Below are 19,184 nucleotides of genomic sequence, written 5' to 3'. Positions count from 1 at the left end.
TCGAAAGTGGATGATTAATGAAAGACGAACATTGATAACAAATTGGGTTTGTTGTGATTTTCAAGTTAGCAATCCGATTCAGAACGATGGAGGAGGGATGGAATGAATGTGAATTTAGACCATGTAGTGAGGGAGACGTATAAGATATTGAATTTCTTTTTTTTGAAGTGGAATGAGTTGGCGAGGAAATTGACAAAAGCCTTTTAAATAGGAAGAAAAACAGCGTGTTGTAATATACCACTGAATAAAACACAGAAGGGGAAAGGTTAAACATATTTAAATAATATTTAAACAGAACCGTGAACAATCTTATATGCACAAAATACCAACGGGGGGAGGGCCGAGAGGGACCACCACGAGTCACGTGAACAGGGCAAAAGGTGGATGGCAAGGAGATAATGGGGGCGAGGCGAAAAGCACCGCGATACACCTGGACAGAAAGTACAGGATGAGACAACGGCACATGTGGAGAAAGGAAAAATAAATGTTATTATTATTATTATTATTATTTTTTGTTGTTTTTTGGGGGGGGGTGGGGTGGGGTGGGGATTTAAAACGTTAGACAGAGAGTATTACGTTCGGTGTAGAAGGGAAAAACTGAGAGCCAAGCAAAACACGATGTAGGGGACTTAAGTTAACAAACACCGACAGGGGTACAAGGCCGCTGTGTCATTTTTCAGAGGTTAAGTGTCCATTTCAGAGGTTAAGATCATTCCACAAATGGGAGTCTTCACGTTTTGTTTCATTTTCACTCCCTTGCTTAGACTACACACATAAAGTCTTAAATCGAAATACAATTTAACTGTTTGGCAATAAATCGCCGAATACATGTGCTTTATAATTCCACACTGATTTGTATATCGTCACAATTTGTTCTGGGGGTTGGGAGTCCGGTGGGTGAAAACCCACCTTCCCCATTTTCAGGAAGGGGAAAATGCATCAAACCCTAAAATGACCAACTGGACCTGTTAACAAAACATTTTTGCTTCACTCTTCCAGCATTGGCCCTGCATTGTTTTGGGCAATTTCAAGGATAAGAACCCTTCACCCCTCCCAACTCTCCTTTTTCACAATGCTGCACCCCCTCCTTACTTTGTTACATTAACCTTACTTTGTTTTCATGAACCGCGAGTGTCCCTCCTCATGCAACAACGATATAGATTTACACCCTTCAGGGTCTTTGTGGGACATGGATTTGATGGCAACTGTAAACACCTCGACCACGTTTTAATGCCTCGTTACGGTGCACCTGTGCAGCGTTAAGCACGTGATAACTTGCATCCCCGCTATAAATCATCAAATGAACGGTAAAGGCCCAAAGGACAATGTTAAACCGGTACAGTACGATGGTGGCAGCACCACAAAATAACACCGACCGAGGAACGCCATTTACAGTTGACGTGTTTCCTGTTCCCACATAAACAGCTGGCTCGTGATGTCAGGAACCCGGCTTTAAATCCCATATACCACATGTATTGTTCCATTGTCTACTAATGTCCTTGTAATTCATGTAAAATCAATCCCACTCCTCCCTCCAGGTCTTTAAAACAGCTGTTCACCACCATCTCTTATCTTCCCCCATCCAAAACCTTGATCTTTTCTACCCCCGTTAATTCACCCCAGATCCACTTTTCTGAACTACCGACTTCTTTCCTTGAAGTCCTTGCAGTGTCCATGTGTTTTATACCTCTCCCCATCCCCCTTCCCCGTGCCTCCTCCCCCCAAGCCCTCTCCTTCCCACAGATCTCCTGATGTCCCTGCTCTCTGCTGTTGTAGTTGTGCGTTTCCCTCCATCTCCCGATCTTGTCTCCTGCTCCCTTCATTATATGTTTTATGTCAGTTTTTTTTTTTGTGATTGTTAGCTCTTACACGAGCCTCGATCTTGTACACAAAAAAAAACACACACATCTTTCAATCCTGAGAAATCCCTCACACTCATTCCCTTTCTCTCTCTCCCAAAAGACCACATGGTAAACCCACACATGGACTTTCTTAATAATCCTCTTTAAGATAAGTCACTCAAACTCTTGGGTCTCTCTCAGCGATGAATTTTCTTGGGCAAACCACATTTCAAAGTTGGCCTCCAAAGCGCGTCACCAATTAGGCATCCTCTGTTGTGCAAAGTCCTTCCTTGGCACACCTGAACTCTTATCCACCCACAAAGTGGAAATCAAAAGCTTGATGGAATACTACTCTCCCCTGTGGGTTGGCACCATCATACTACCTCACACATTCCTCAGCTTGACGCTGTTGGAAACCAAGGCCTTCAATATCATCGAAGTGTCCCACGAAGAAGCTGAGTCTACGGACTTTCCTATTGCAGACAGGTCAGTGGTCTCTCTTCTTTCGCCTTCTGTCTGGTCTTGTACAACAACACAACATGCATTTTAAGGCCATTTTCCCTGCTAGAGCAGGGTTAGCCTTGCGGTCCCCATGACAATCTTCTCCATTTTGCCCTATTTTCTGCATCTCTCCTTGTTAACCCCCTTACCCGCATTTCTTATTCCACCATCTTTAGCGAAGTCTTTCTCGGTCTTCCCCGTCCTTCACTTCCTTCTACATTCATTTCCACCATTATTCTCAACCAGTCACTTTCATCCTTCCTCACCACATGACCAAACCATCTCAACCTGTTCCTCTTCACAACATCAATCACAGGCTCTATTCCCATCATCTTTCGCAATTCATCATTTGTCTTCCTCTCTCTCAACGATACTCCGCACATCCACCGAACCATTCGCATTTCCAGCCTTCGTTGCTGCTCTACGTTCATTAACCATGTCTCGCTCCCATAAATCATAACACTTCTCACACATGCAGCATACACCTTTCCCTCAGCTTCAACGACACTCCCCTCCTCGTCAGCACGCCACTCAGTTCCCGATTTTTGGTCTTGTACTTGTACTCTCTGATTTTTCTGTGCTTTGTTAGCACCACCCCCATCCCCAGGTTTCTGCAGGGGTGCATGTGGTCCACGAGCAATCCTCTTCTTGTGGAACTCCAAAAATCCAGAATTACTGCTCACCTCCACTCAAGGTGGATGGAGGTTTCATTTTTCACCCCTGTCTCTGTCAGTTTGTTTGTGAGCAGGATATCTCAAGTTGTGGATAGATTCAGCCAAAATTTGTTGGACAGGTTGGGTGTGTGACACGGACGAATTGATTCAATTTTGGTGAAGATCCAGATTAGGATTTGAGAATTCAAGCGATTCTTCACCATTGAGTGATCGGTTGAAAAACGATATTCAGTATAACACGATATCTCAATGTTATGGATCGATTAGTATGAAACCTGTTGGACAGTTTGGGTGTTTAACAAGGACGAATCGATTCGATTTTGGTGAAGATCCGGATGTGTATACGAGAAATTTTTTTGAAGTGATTTTTCACCATTGAGAGAAGCGGTCAAAAACATATAGCACGATATTTCAAAAAGGTGTGGACAAGTTGTGACAAAATTTGGTGGACGAGTTGGTTAGGTGACAAGAACAAGCCGATTAGATTTTTGTTCAGGTCCGGATACAGATCCGGACCTGTGGGATACAATACAAAATCACCAGTGGGATACAAAACATAAACTGTTCAGCCTGGCGGACGTATGCGCTCTACCGAGTGACGTTCTAGTTCTTTTTTTACCGGCCTATAGAACCAATATCCACATTCCCTTCAATCTCATTCTTCTCTAAATGTCTTTAAGACAGCTGTTCACCACCATCTCAGATCACACCCATCCATTACCATGATATTCTCTATCCCCGTTACACCCCTCTTCCAATCCTCCAAATTCCCAGTTTTTCCTTTGCTTCTGAATCATCCCTCGTTGCTGCTCTATCTATTTTGTCCCTGGGCCCTGCTGTTGGAATTTGCCCCTTCTCTTTCTGCTGTTTCTTTTATTCCGTTGCATGTTGATCCATTCTGTGTTCTAGCTCTTCCACGAGCCACGACACGATACAAAAAAACCCCCCCAAAAAGTGTGGTAGTCGTACATCTATTGTCAGAGTAAAGTATTTTGGCCTGACCTTGAGTCACTTGAGCCCTTTGAGTACCAGTTCACTGGTAATTCCCTGTGTGTCTCAAGAGGTAACTAACAGGGTTGGCGGCAGGAAGGGCATCCGGCCATAAAACATTGCTTCAAAAAGGGGACCAAGGTGCCCGAAAAAGGCCAACCCCTGCTCTTCAGGGAAAAATAGCCTGTAAAGGTGGTTCTTCTTCTTCTTCTTGAGTCAGCCTTAAACACCAACTACAAAATACTGTTCATATCACCCATGTATTTTTTTTCTCCATAATGGGCTAAAATTTCACAAACTCTATTTTACAAAAAATGGAGTTATATCGCCCCCTTTGAGCTGTGCTTTGGTTTTATTAGTTGAATTTGTGGCATTTTCCACCAAGAAAATTCCCTCGCAAGTGGAAACAAAGGGTCATTAGATGTATCACGTTTTTCAGTAGACAAGTATTTAATCCAGAATTTTGTATGGAATGTAAAGAGACCTGCTGGGAACTGCTTCCAATGGGTACTATTTTATTATCTTTGGTTTGGAGAGAAGATGATCTCCTTGCAAGGGGGTTCTTACTCAAAATAAACCAGATTAAAATCCTGGACTAAAGTTTCCAACACAAATTTAACACCCCAGTGGAGATATTAAAGTCCATTCTTGCTTAACCATTAAACTCTACAATTCTGTATGTTTTTTATAAACATGTAAAAAGTCTTGGTCTTAAATTGGAGTCGAAGATGAGATCTCAGCGGATGATCACAAATGTTCCTCAAAAGTCCACCTGCATTCTGATCTCATTCACTTGTTTGACGAGCTGGGTGATGTTTTGCGTCCTGTTTTGGGAACACAATCATTATGGACAAACTTCCGCAGAATACCAGACGTTGCCATAACAGGGAATAAACCTGTATTCAATCGGAATATGGTGGTATTACTTTGAAATTGTGTAAATAGCAGTTGCAAAATCTGTCGAACTCACTCGTGCTGCAGCAGAGTCTGAAGACAGCTGGCCATTTGTGGTGTGAGCGTTCTGGACAAAGAGGACAATCTATCATTTCCTCTTACGACCATATCCTGTTGGTACCGCTGCTTTTGCTGGACCTTGAATGGCAATGGAGTCGATGTGGGATGACAGAAGTTAATGATTTTCTTTTATAACATAATTAAAAGGTGTAACAGTTTATTGAAAGCAATCCCGACTGATCCATACCTCAGAAACAGTCTTCTTGAGCTGCGGAAGGAAGCTGGCGATTCTCTGCATCTCGCCCTGCATATCACGCTCGCTCTTCGAGAGAGAGGGCAGGCATGTATATACTCTACGCGCAACATTCCGGATCCTGCAAATGTAGGAAGGCAAGTAATAAAATGTGAGCAAACAAAAGCAAGATAAGCTTAGATTTGTCCTCCCCTGTCACCCCCAACTGCAAAAATATCATTTTCACCATGTACCTGGCCATGTGGTCATTTCTCTTCTCTCGCGCAGCTTCGCATTTCTCGACCAAACGTTCGGCAGCTTCTCGCAAACTGAGCCTGCAATGTCAAAGAATCAAGAATTCCTTTTCTTTCTCCAAATATAGTTCACAGAACTTGTGCAGATATGCTCAAGGGCAATTCAAATTTAATCCGCATTTGTTGATAAAAGGTAGCTCGAAAATTACACAATTGAGGGAATTTGGGCAATCACAATGCAACCTTTCACTTGCCTTTTAGTGTAAAATTATTTGGAAGTGCAAGATATTCTTACTAGCTTCGTTCAAAAACCTCTTGCCTCTAAAGTGCTCGTCGATACGTCTTTTCAAAGCAATCACCAACAGATAATGGTCTGAATTTTAACAAAATTAATGTTTTAAGTTGATCAGAAATTTCAGAATTACTAGCTGTTCCACCCTGTTGGAATGATTTTGAGGACTTGGAATGACTTGCTGCAATCATGATTTTGAGCACATGCAATGAAATAGGAATCAAGTGACAAATTGGCTCAAATGATTAATGCACATTGCTTTGCCTTTTCTAAACAGACTTCAAGGTTGAATTTTAAACACATTTGACCTTAACGATTCCACCCTTACAGTTCCGGTTTTTGCCGGTGAGGTCGTGTGTTTTTGCAAGCTCTCCTCGCCACCAAGGTTAAGAATTTATACATTTGTATTTTTGTCAAAACTGTATTTTTATTTTACGGTGCGAGTGCCTACTGTGTGTTCCGAGTTAGATCTCGGTGTAAATTGTGCATACCTGTGTTTAAGCGTCTGTTGGTTCCTGCCGTGTTTTCAGGCCTGGTTTTCCAGGCCTCGAGGCTTTGTTGTTTCCTCTCGGCGGTTGTTTGTGGTCCATTTACTTTCATTTGTGGTCCATTTTTGCAGTTTTTTTTCACCCCATACTTCACCTTCGTCTTAATACAAAAAAAAAATTCCTTCTCTTTCCCATCTTCGTTCGTTCTTCAACCACGTGTCGCCTCGCCCATTTTTTCTGTTTTTTTCTCTTTTTCCTTCATAACTCAATCCTCTCCAGCCAAAAGACACCTTTCCAATTCCAGTTCTCACCATACTTCTTCAACTTTATCCTTCTTCCTCTGATCCACTTTCACCTAACCTTCAAAAAAAAAAATATTAACAAAGAATTAAAAAAGTAGGCCTCTCCTCCCATACTAACATATTGCTTATACACCTCCCTGTTCCTTTGTTCTCTGCTCTCCTTTCTGTCAATCTCCTATGCTTCTGTTCCTACTTCTGAACCTGTGCTGGAATCCTTAATCCCCCTTAGGAATCCTTCATGCCCTCATTTAGGGAATTTCCCCAGATAGTTTTCATGGCTTAGTTTTAAAATGTTTAAACTTTCTCCTGAAGTGTTTTATTCTGTTCCATATTATAACACACTTTTCTTCTTCTTCTTTAAAAGGTTGTTTTCGAGTTGCTCACCAAATCTCTTCATTTCAAATAAAAATTCCATCTCTTACAGTTATTTCTTCCGACATTCCCTAAACTCACCTGCATTCCACCCCTCCTCCAACGTTTTCAAACGAATCTCTGACTTGAAAATCACAAGAAACTCATTTTGCAATAAATGTTTGTTTTCCATTAATCGTCCAACATTTTCTAAAATCCAAACTCATCCTTCTTCTCCCATATTCCCCCCTCACCCATCCCTTTCAAATCTCCTCCCTTGCCTCTCCCCTCATAAACTCCCCCCTCCCCTCCCTAACTCCCCACCCCCCACTCCTCACCTCCTAAATTCCCCCCTCACCCCTCCATTTCAAAACTCCCCCCTCACCTTCAAATCTCCCCACCCTCCTCTTTTCTCCTATTCACCCCTCTCACCCCTCCTCAAAGCGTCCTCCCCGCTTCCTCTACCTTCCATCACTTACCTCTATCTCCTCCAACCTTCGTCCTGGCTCTGCCCCCCCCCCCCTCAAACAACACCTTCCTGTGCCTCATCCAATCACCATCAAACCTTTTGTCCTCATCCTTCCCTTTCTCCGAGCTCTTCTGAAATCTCTGACATGATCAACAGCTCTCCCGATCTCGTCTTACCCTACCCCTCCCCCCCCCCCCCCCGCTGTTCTGTATCTGATGCTCCCCCTTACTCTTCCTTAACGGAATGGACCTCTAACATCCGGGGCCTTCGCTCAAACCTGATTGATCTCTCCATACAGGTTGCTTCTGACAAACCAGACTTGATCTGCTTAACAGAAACTTTCCTCCTTCAAGATGTCTTCGATTCCTTAATATCTCTTCCTAGTTACTCCCTCCTCCGGTATGATAGACCTGATCCTCGTCCTGGTGGTGGGGTTGCTATCTTTCTCAAAAACTCTCTTCCTCACTCTCCTTGCACTGCCCTCTCTCCACCGCACCCCCAGGAGTACCTCTGGCTACGGCTTCCCCTTCGCTCCCACCTTTTGTTCATATGTGTTCTGTACCGTCCTCCAAACAGTGATGACTCCATCTACATCTCACTGTCTGATAACATGGACCAACTTCTATCGACTCATCCAAACTTTCACATCCTCATATGTGGTGATTTCAACTGTCATCATGCCAGCTGGCTGGGTGTGGGTACCTCTCTCACCAGCCATGGCTCCTCAGCAAAGGACTTCTATGACTCACTGGGACTGACACAATCTGTCAATTTCCCGACCTGGATCTCAGTCAACGGAGCATCTTCTCTTCGAGACTTAGTTACGACTAACTTCCCTGCAAATGTCTGCTGCTCTTCTTCTGCTCCAATCGGTTCATCTGACCATGTGCTTGTTAAAGTAGACGTCTCTCTGGCCATTCTCAGAGAGCCTCCTCAACATCGACGAGTCTGGCATTTCACTCAGGCTGACTGGCACGGTCTGCAAGCAGCCATCAATCATCTGGACTGGTCTCCCATCTCTACTGCTTCTGACATCAATTCTTCCTGGGAATTCTTCCAAAGCAAACTGCTCTCTCTCTCTCATGCACAGATTTATCCCATCTCGTCTTCAGTTGTCTTAACCCTTCCTCCCATCCATGGTACACTGAATCTTGTGGTGAGGCAGTTGCCCTGAAACAACTTGCCTTCGCCTCCTGGAAGGCAAATCCAACGGAAGGCAAATCCAACGGAAGGCAATCTCATTTCCTTTCACAAAGCCCGGAACAAGTGCGTCTACCCTCAGGAGAGCCAGGAAACAATATCTCTCTACTCTCAAGAGTGAACACTCAAACCTGTCTCCCTCTTCCAAATCCTGGTGGCATCTTGTCAAATTTGTTTCTAGTGTTTGTTCCCCCCCCTTCCCCCCCCCCCATCCCCATCCCCTCCCTTACCTCAAACGGCTACACAGCTTACTCCGCACGTGAAAAAGCTGAATGCCTCAACTCTGTGTTTGCCTCTAAATATTGTGTCCCAAACCTGTCTCTCTCTGTACCCAGCTGCTCCTGGACTCTGTGTCCTTCTCTCCTGACAAGGTGGAGAAGTTTCTGTTAAACTTCGACTCTGATTCTGCAACTGGACCATACGGCATCAGCCCACGGGTCCTAAAATCCTGCTCTACCGCTTTTTCACACCCTCTCTCTGTTCTCTTAACCCTCTCTTTTGCTCAAGGTCATCTGCCTCCAGCTTGGAAATCAGCAAACATTACTGCTGTACACAAAAAAGGTGCAAAAACAGATCATTGCAACGACAGACCAATCAGCCTGCTCCCAATAATCAGCAACGTCATGGAATCCATCATTGCTTCGGATATCAAATCCTTCCTCTCCTCAAATGGCTTGATCTCTGATCATCAATTTGGATTCAGACCAGGTCACTCTACTCTGGACATGCAGCTTCTGCTGTCTCAACAATGGATGGAGGTCCTCAATACCATAACAGGAAATGAGAGCTGTCTCCCTCGACATATCTCGTGCCTTCGATACGGACTGGCACCCTGCTCTGCTCACCAAACTCTCCTCCTATGGTATCCATGGAAATCTCCACGCATGGCTGGCGGACTTCCTCTCTGGTCGTAGTCAACGTGTGGCCCTGAATGGATTTCTCTCATCTCCCCTTCCTGTTCTGGCTAGAGTTCCCCAAGGTAGTGTTCTAGGCCCTGTGTTTTTTCTGGTCTTCATCAATGATCTCTCCGACTCTCTGCAAAATCCTCTCCGTCTCTTTGCTGATGACTCCACTCTCTGCCACTCCATTCCTCATCCCTCAGATCGGCAGTCTGCAGCCTCCTCACTCTCTGCAGACCTGGACAAAATCACAGACTGGTCAAACAAGTGGAACATGTCTTTCAATCCTGACAAATCTCACACTCTCACTATGTCTCTTCGAAAAGACCGACTGGACAACCCTCCCATCTATTTTCTCAACAATCCTCTCCAAGAAGTTTTGTCCCTCAATCTCTTGGGTCTCACAATCTGCCATGATCGTTCCTGGGAAAAACACATTTCCAAGCTGGCCTCCAAAGCCAGTCGCCGACTGTGCATCCTTTGTCGTGTGAAGTCCTTCCTTGGCACACCTGAGCTCCTCACCGCATACAAGGCTTTCATCCGCAGCTCAATGGAATACTGCTCTCCCCTCTGGGCTGGTGCTCCTGCCTCACACCTCGCTCAGCTTCACGCTGTTGAAACCAAAGCTTTCAGGATCATTGGAATCTCCCGCGCTGAAGCTGATTGTGAGGGCCACTCACTCACTCCCCACAGGCAGGTTGGTGGTCTTTCTGTCTTCTACCGACTCCTCTCTGGCCTAGCCCTCTCCCCCCCCTGCCCCCCAATATTCCTACAGGTCGCACAAGATCTGCCTGCAACCCTCTTCTGGTGAAACTGCCAAAATCAAGACTCTCTGCTCACCTTCACTCTTTCATTACTCTTTTCTCCCGCCTCTGGGACAAACTCCCTCACTCTCTTCAATCCCACTCATCCCTCCAGGTCTTTAAAACAGCTGTTCACCACCATCCAAAACCTTGATCTTTTCTACCCCTGTTAATTCACTCCAGATCCACTTTTCTGAAATACCGACTTCTTTCCTGGAAGTCCTAGCAGTGTCCATGTGTTTTTTTTTACCTCTCCCTCCCCCCCAAAGCCCTCTACCTCCCACAGATCTCCCGATGTCCCTGCTCTCAAATGCTGTACTTGTGTGCTTCCCCCTCTCTCCCAATCTTGTCTTCCACTCCCTTTATTTCGTCTTGTGTGTCCGTTTGTTTTTGGGTTTTTTTGTCATTAATGTTTGCTCTTACACGAGCCTCGATCTTGTATCCAAAAAAAAAGAAAAGAAAAAAAACGAACTTTATTTCGATGCAATGACGAGTGTGTGTGTGTACCTTTGATAGGTCGCTACTTCACGCAGGTTGCTGCTGAAGCAGCGCTAAATCAAGGCAGGAATTTGGCTAAGGTTCCAACACACTGACTCACTCCTTTTGAAGGGTACAAGGACTTTAAGGCCCACCAGCAAATGCTGGCAGATGCAACCATGAGAGCCAGCTTTAGTATCCCTACTGGCGGATAGAGCACTCGGTGATACTACATCCTGCCTGGGAATCACCAGGGTAATGGTTTAATCGGGTTGTCGATAAAGCCCAGGTGAGATAGTTCAAAAGTGAATATGCTATCTCTGAGATATCCTGCAAGCCACCAAAAACAAAAGACATGCACAAGTACTATATTGAAATCGATACTCACTTGTCATGCTGAAGCCGATCCAAGTCTTCTTGCTGCTTCTCCTTCTGCTGGCGTAATAGCCGAACACTGGCAGAGATAAACGAGCGGCCGACATATATATATATATTTTTTGTATACTGAATCGAGGCTCATGAAAGAGCTAAAGTTACAGAGCTAAAGACTAAAGACATTAAGTTACAAAGGCATTCTACCATGTTCAAACTAAAAAAAATTATTCGTGTATCAGAAGAGATACCTCAAATGCTATGAAGGTGAATTTGCCTCACATGCTCGAATCTAAAAATGGTTGTACGAACAGCCTTGGCTCACTATGTTTCCCAGTTGGGATAGTTACCTGCGCTGAATCTCCTCTCGAGCCAAGTCTAGCTTTAACACGTTCTGTTCACGGAACACCTGCACAGCACGGCTGACAAGCTGCAGCATCTCCGCGTTCCGACTGGAAGTGCTGCTCTCGCTCTCCACAAACGACGAGCTTCAAAAGGAATAAATACAGACAAATACATAAAACCATGCCGGTAAATCAACGTGAACCTTTATCCAAAGAGACCTGTGAACCTTTATCTGTGCAATTGCTGTGCACATTAGAGATTTGCTGTGCACATTAGAGATTTGCTGTACCGTAATAAGGGATTGGTCGCGTCTCGTTGCAAGATGTTCCGTACTCTCTGCTCGAGCGTTTTGGATGGCGTGATGAGAGGTGGGTACGCGGAGCTGTCCGGACTCAAGCTCAGGAGGGGTAGCGAGGGGACGCAAGTCATACTCCTGGGTGGGGTTTGTCGATGAGAGGGACAGACGATAAATAGAGCAGGAAGTCAGAGTGTGTTACACACTGGTGTTAAGGAACAGAGATATTGCAACTTGAAAGTTTCATTGTTTATGTCAATTAAAAAGACAACATGCATAACCGATAGACATGGAACTCACAGAATGGGCCGTGCGATGAGTTCATATTGTGTGGTGAGACAAAGCAACGTGGGACCCAAAACCAGGTCCTTTATGACAGAAAATCCAGCCACGGGAGAACTCGCACTTGGGATAGAGGGCAATGGATAATACAGTATACACATCATCAACGTACAGGCTGAAATTTAAAGAAAACAAAGGAATTTTAAAAAATCATTACAAAGTGAATGCTAAACTCTGCCCCAGAAACAACAACAACCCTTCATTCACCCATCCTCAGTACCATCTTTTGAACATTTTGCAGTTTAACATACCTGCTGGCGAGTGGCTTTGTGCACAACACGTGCTCCACCACGCAATGCGGCTCTCCGTTTAAGTTCTGAAGAATATCCATGTCGCCTACAGGGTGGCACTCACACATTAACCAGGAAGCAGGTGCCACACCTTCCATGCAAACCTTTTACACTTTGGAAGATGAAAACATTTTAGGAATCCCACACCACCCTACAATGGTTGAACCACTTGTTTTGAGGTAATGAGCCCGTCCCGTGCACAGCAGGAGACGGGTTTTGTAATCGTGCGTGTGTGCGTGTGTGTCCATGCAGTAACGTTTTTACCACTTGAGTTTTGTAATCAATTTTCCCCAAAGCTTAATTATGATAATATGGAGAAGGCAAATTAATAATTTTGGCAAAAGGTCAAAAGTCAGCATCATCAAAAATCATCAATTTTCATCCAATTGACCTGAAATTTAAATTTACCATTTGAGTTTTGTCATAAATTTTTCAAAAAAGCTTTATTATGAGAATATGGAGATGGAAAAGTAATAATTTGGTCAAAAAGTTCTCCCTCCTTCAAATCACCTGTCTCCCTACTCGAAATACTGGTGGCATCTGGTCAAATCTGTTTCTGGTGTGTGTTCCCCCTCCATCCCCTCCCTTACCTCAAACGGCTACACAGCTGACTCTGCACGTGAAAAAGCTGAATGCCTCAACTCTGTGTTTGCCTCAAAATCTTGTGTCCCAAACCCATCTCTCTCTAAACCCATCTTACCCAGTCGTACGCAGCTGCTCCTGCACTCTGTGTCCTTCTCTCCTGACAAGGTGGAGAACTTTTTGTCAAACCTCGACTCTGATTCTGCAACTGGACCAGACGGCATCAGCCCACGGTTCCTAAAATCCTGCTCTACTGCTCTATCTCAGCCTCTCTCTGTTCTCTTCACCCTCTCTTTTGCTCAAGGTCATCTGCCATCTGCGTGGAAATCAGCAAACATTACCACCTTTCACAAAAAGGGGCAAAAACAGATCCTTGCAACTACAGACCAATCAGCCTGCTCCCAATTATCAGGAAGGTCATGGAATCCATCATTGCTTCTGATATTAAATCCTTCCTCTTCTCCAATGGCTTGATCTCTGATCATCAATTTGGATTCAGACCAGGCCACTCCACTCTGGACATGCTCCTTCTGCTGTGTCAACAACAGATGGAGGTCCACAACACCAAACAGGAAATCAGAGCAGTCTCCCTTGACATAGCTCGTGCCTTCGATACGGTCTGGCACCCAGCTCTGCTCAACAAACTCTCCTCTTATGGTATCCATGGAAATTGCCATGCATGGCTTCCTCTCCGATTGCAGTCAACGTGTGGCCCTCAATGGAATTCTCTCATCTCCCCTTCCTGTTCAAGCTGGAGTTCCCCAAGGCAGTGTTCTGGGCCCTGTGCTTTTTCTGGTCTTCATTAATGATCTCTCCGACTCTCTTGAAAATCCTCTCTATCTCTTTGCTGATGACTCTACTCTCTGCCGCTCCATATCTCAACCCTCAGATCGGCAATCTGCAGCCTCCTCACTCTCTGCAGATCTGGACAAAATCACAGACTGGTCAAACAAGTGGAACATGTCTTTAATTCCTGACAAAATCTCACACTCACTATGTATCTCTAAAAAACCGTCTGGACAGCCCTACCATCTACTTTCTCAACAATCCTCTTGAAGAAGTTCTGTCACTCAAGCTTTTGGGTTTCACTATCAGGCATGATCTTTCCTGAGAAAACCACATTTCCAAGCTGGCCTCCAAAGCCAGTTGCCGACTAGGCATCCTCTGTCGTGCGAAGTCCTTCCTCGGAACCTCTGAGCTCCTAACCACATACAAGGCTTTCATCCGCAGCTCAATGGAATACTGCTCTCCCCTCTGGGCTGGGGCTCCTGCCTCACACCTAGCTCAGCTTCATGCTGTAGAAACCAAAGCTTTCTGGATCATTGGAATCTCCCACGATGAAGCCGATTCTGAGGGCCTTTCACTTTCACCACAGAGGCAGGTTGGTGGTCTTTCTGTCCTCTACAGACTCATCTCTGGCGTAGTTCCCCCAGCTCTGTCCGTGCTGTGTCCCCCAAATATTCCTTCAGGTCGTACAAGAACTGCCAGCAACCCTCTTCTGGTAAAACTGCCAAAATCAAGACTCTCTGCTGACCTTCACTCTTTCATTCCTCTTTTCTCCCACCTCTGGAACAAACTCCCACACTCTCTTCAATCCCACTCCTCCCTACAGGTCTTCAAAACAGCTGTTCACCACCATCTTTTATCCCAAACCCCCATCAAAAACCCTGATCTTTTCTACCCCCGTTAATACACCTCAAATCCACCTCTTTCAATCTCCGACTTCATTCCTGAAATTCCTCGCAGTGTCAATTTGTTTTATACCATGTACACCTACCTCCCCCCCCCCCCCCCCCCCAGCCCTCTCCCTATGTCCCTGTTCTCCACTGTTGTGCTTGTGTGCTGCCCTCTCTCTCTCCCCATCTTGTCTCCCCCTCCCTTTATTGTTTTATGTGTCCGTTTGTTTTTTGTGTTTTATGTGCTATCCCTGCGCATCGTAAGAGGCGATCAAGTGTTGGCGTCAGGAAGGGCATCCGGCCATAAAAACATTGCCTCAAACAGGGAACCATGATTGTCATGGGGCCTGCAAGGCCAACCCCCGCTTTAGCGGGGAAAAATGGCCTCAAAACGATCATTCATTCATTCATGTGCTAATGTGTGTTTAATGTGATAGCTCTTACACGAACCTCAATCTTGTATACACAAATAAATAAACAAAAAGGTTAAAGGTCAGTGTCATGTCATTTTTCATCCGATTGACCTGAAATTATAAGAATTTGCATATTGGGTCATACCGCCGTGCAGCAGCGGATTATTTTTTATTTCTAAAGCTCAAAGTTAAGGCTGCATAAAATCTTCTTTTTTTTTTTTTTTTTACTGTTTTGTTATTTTAAGCATATGGAAGAAGAAGACGACGTCTGAATACAAACGGACGTGGACGGGCTTTGCATTTTCAGATGTTTTCTAGTTTGTAAATTTAAATCCCAGCTGCACAGTGTAGCACCTGGAAAAAAAATCCAAAACATTATACAAGGAACTTTGACGCAGGGTGAGGCCATTTAGCCCAATGGGTTTGTGCTACTTGAAGACCACAAAGATTCCATCTAACAGTTTATAAACTTAAATTCACTTGGGGAAGGTGTGGGTGTATGCCATGATTTTGTCTGCAAGTGTTATTAGGTGGAAGTGGGTCGTGCTTTAGACTTGGCTACGTTGACCATTAGAACAATTCTCCACAATGCAGACGAGATCGACACCTCTGCCTGGTCCACCTCTTTGTTAACTAAAACAAAGTCGGCCTGTTCAAGGAGCAGTTTGTTGGAGAAGAGGAAGAGCCAGTTAAGCTTGGTTCTACAGGTTTAAGCCCCACAGTAACTTGCACATCATCCGTATCAGTGACTACGCTGCGACCGTTGAACCAGATAGCCCTTGAATTCCCTGAGCTGTTGTTTACCAACTATCTTATGATTAGCGCTATTAGCAATACCCCAATGAAGCCCTCGTATACTGCTCATGCACAAGAAATAAAACTGTCAGGAACGCATCTCCATATAACCCATGGTGGAATGACCCCTTTTAGCACATTTTCAACACACTCATCTCCAGGAACACATCCTGAGCGCACAGCGGGGTATTGCTGTAATTAGAAACCATTTTAAACCAGTTTTACTTGATCCATTTAGCAGAAAAACGACCTTTATGATCATGAGGTTACATTTAAATTGTTGAAACAAACATTTTTAAAGATGCATAAGTACATGTCAAAGGAATTCTTAAAAGACAATTTGTAATATTATAAATACAGGCAGTCCCCGGTTTAGGAGCACCCTGCTTCTGAACATCCATTCGTATGAACATTATACAGTACTTTACACATTCATATGAACATTTCCATCGATTAACTCTGTTTCATCTATTTGTCCAACCAGACAGTAGTGTAGGTGTGGTAAGACGCTTTATCTGGAGTGTGGAGACGTGCTCCAGTTAGCCGCCAGCTACTTCATGACTGCTTCATGAATTACTCACGTACTAACGTTCACTGGAGTTAAACTGCACCCCCTGCCTTTCCTTTTGCGGTGTTCAGCTATCTTAACCAGCGGTCTTCGTACCACGTGTCGCGCGAGCAATCCTATCTTCAGCAGAGGTTCCCTCTCTTCACCTGGGGGCCTACGATCATCGAACTCCTTACAGTGAGTGGATTATTTTCAAGAACACTGATCATTTACGATGCCCAAGTGGATCATATTACTTTGTGGACACGTCGTTTTGGCCTACTGGTGATATGCCATTTTTTACTTCTTATTGAACCTATGACAGTACACCCTCAGACGTAAGGACTTGATGAAGCCATCAATCTTTAGCGGTGAGAAGAAGTCAATAACGCGATCTTCTATAATACCACGCTGAGCGCAAAACACAGCAAATCGGACCTCAAGAGTTAATTCCCCATTCACACCACAATTCACACCGGCTTTGTTCCAACAATCGCCCGCCATTTCATACGCCATTCTCTCCACAGGGTTCCTTACCGACAGGAGAGACAGCATTCTCTCCATGGGGTTCCTTACCGGTACAAGAGACAGCATTCTCTCCATGGGGTTCCTTACCGGTACAAGAGACAGCATTCTCTCCATGGGGTTCCTTATGCTTCAGTCACATTTGGCTCGGCGGCCGTAGGGTCTAAAAAATCTACGGCCACTAGCAATTATCGGGCGGCCGCAGTATTTCCACGGTCACACAATGTAGCAGTCACATATGTTTTTATTTTTCGGGTAGCCGCACGGGGTATTTAGAAATTGTGGAGACCGAAAACGTGGGGGTGCCGTACGGTCTTTGATTTGATGTCGCACGGTGACCTTAGGGCGTCCCTGCGGCGGCCATAGAATTTTCAAGGCAGATGCAAGGTAGCCTCAAGGTGCCCGCAAGGCGACCGCAGGGGGGCCCTAAGGCGAACGTGCGGCCAGACGGACGGTAACGAGTGGGTATATATACCAGTTCTTTTTCATATGTATAACAGCACTTACAGTCGTCATGGCTACGGCTTGTCGAATTGCTACGGCCGACCTAGAAATGAAAAAAGTTATAACTCCGCGCTATAATTCCACGGCGACCCCTACGGCCTGTAAAAGATAGCCATACGCCCTAGGGCCACCCTGAGGCCACCTCAGAAACTCTGCGGCCACCGCACATTTCTGTCAATTTAGGGGGGGTACGGCCGCCGTATCCTAGCCGTAGAGCAAATGTGACTGAGGAGTTACCAGTACGAGAGACAGCATTCTCTCCATGGGGTTCCTTACCAGTACAAGAGACAGCATTCTCTCCATGGGGTTCCTTACCGGTACAAGAGACAGCATTCTCTCCATGGGGTTCCTTACCAGTACAAGAGACAGCATTCTCTCCATGGGGTTCCTTACCGGTACAAGAGACAGCATTCTCTCCATGGGGTTCCTTACCGGTACAAGAGACAGCATTCTCTCCATGGGGTTCCTTACTGGTACAAGAGACAGCATTCTCTCCATGTGGTTCCTTACTGGTACAAGAGACAGCATTCTCTCCATGGGGTTCCTTACCGGTACAAGAGACAGCATTCTCTCCATGGGGTTCCTTACCGGTACAAGAGACAGCATTCTCTCCATGGGGTTCCTTACTGGTACAAGAGACAGCATTCTCTCCATGGGGTTCCTTACCGGTACAAGAGACAGCATTCTCTCCATGGGGTTCTTTACTGGTACAAGAGACAGCATTCTCTCCATGGGGTTCCTTACCGGTACAAGAGACAGCATTCTCTCCATGTGGTTCCTTACTGGTACAAGAGACAGCATTCTCTCCATGGGGTTCCTTACCAGTACAAGAGACAGCATTCTCTCCATGGGGTTCCTTACTGGTACAAGAGACAGCATTCTCTCCATGGGGTTCCTTACCGGTACAAGAGACAGCATTCTCTCCATGGGGTTCTTTACTGGTACAAGAGACAGCATTCTCTCCATGGGTTCCTTACCGGTACAAGAGACAGCATTCTCTCCATGGGGTTCCTTACTGGTACAAGAGACAGCATTCTCTCCATGGGGTTCCTTACTGGTACAAGAGACAGCATTCTCTCCATGGGGTTCCTTACTGGTACAAGAGACAGCATTCTCTCCATGGGGTTCCTTACCAGTACAAGAGACAGCATTCTCTCCATGGGGTTCCTTACCGGCACAAGAGACAGCATTCTCTCCATGGGGTTCCTTACCGGTACAAGAGACAGCATTCTCTCCATGGGGTTCCTTACAGGTACAAGAGACAGCATTCTCTCCACGGGGTTCCTTACCGGTACAAGAGACAGCATTCTCTCCATGGGGTTCCTCACCGGTACAAGAGGCAGCATTTTCTCCACGGGGTTCCTTACCAGTACAAGAGACAGCATTCTCTCCATGGGGTTCCTTACCGGTACTGGAGACAGCATTCTCTCCATGGAGTTCCTTACCGGTACAAGAGACAGCATTCTCTCCATGGGGTTCCTTACCGGTACAAGAGACAGCATTCTCTCCATGGGGTTCCTTACCGGTACAAGAGACAGCATTCTCTCCATGGGGTTCCTTACCGGTACAAGAGACAGCATTCTCTCCATGGCGTTCCTTACCGGTACAAGAGACAGCATTCTCTCCATGGGGTTCTTTACCGGTACAAGAGACAGCATTCTCTCCATGGGGTTCTTTACTGGTACAAGAGACAGCATTCTCTCCATGGGGTTCCTTACCGGTGCAAGAGACAGCATTCTCTCCATGGGGTTCCTTCCCGGTACAAGAGACA

The 19,184-nt window shown here is 45.4% G+C and overlaps 1 protein-coding gene across 3 annotated transcripts in view; it reads right to left on the bottom strand.

The window, feature by feature from the left end:
• Positions 1-4,321: 4,321 nt before the first annotated feature.
• Positions 4,322-19,184, bottom strand: part of NUP88 (nucleoporin 88) — a 56,031-nt gene continuing 41,168 nt past the window's right edge. For all 3 annotated transcript variants that reach the window (XM_068121045.2, XM_078780525.1, XM_068121046.2), the window contains 9 exons: positions 12,333-12,417; positions 12,040-12,144; positions 11,734-11,877; positions 11,450-11,587; positions 11,116-11,181; positions 5,447-5,527; positions 5,208-5,334; positions 4,977-5,098; positions 4,322-4,830 (listed from right to left, as the gene is read on the bottom strand). In XM_068121045.2, the coding sequence (XP_067977146.2) occupies positions 4,767-4,830; positions 4,977-5,098; positions 5,208-5,334; positions 5,447-5,527; positions 11,116-11,181; positions 11,450-11,587; positions 11,734-11,877; positions 12,040-12,144; positions 12,333-12,417 (932 nt within the window). In that variant the 3' untranslated portion in view covers positions 4,322-4,766. The remainder of the gene's footprint in view (positions 4,831-4,976; positions 5,099-5,207; positions 5,335-5,446; positions 5,528-11,115; positions 11,182-11,449; positions 11,588-11,733; positions 11,878-12,039; positions 12,145-12,332; positions 12,418-19,184) is intronic.

The sequence above is a fragment of the Myxine glutinosa genome, chromosome 6, assembly GCF_964187855.1.
Source record: "Myxine glutinosa chromosome 6, kmMyxGlut1.1, whole genome shotgun sequence".
NCBI lineage: Eukaryota > Metazoa > Chordata > Myxini > Myxiniformes > Myxinidae > Myxine > Myxine glutinosa.
The sequence above is the reverse complement of the archived record's forward strand: the minus strand, read 5'-3'. Positions and strand labels throughout refer to the sequence as shown.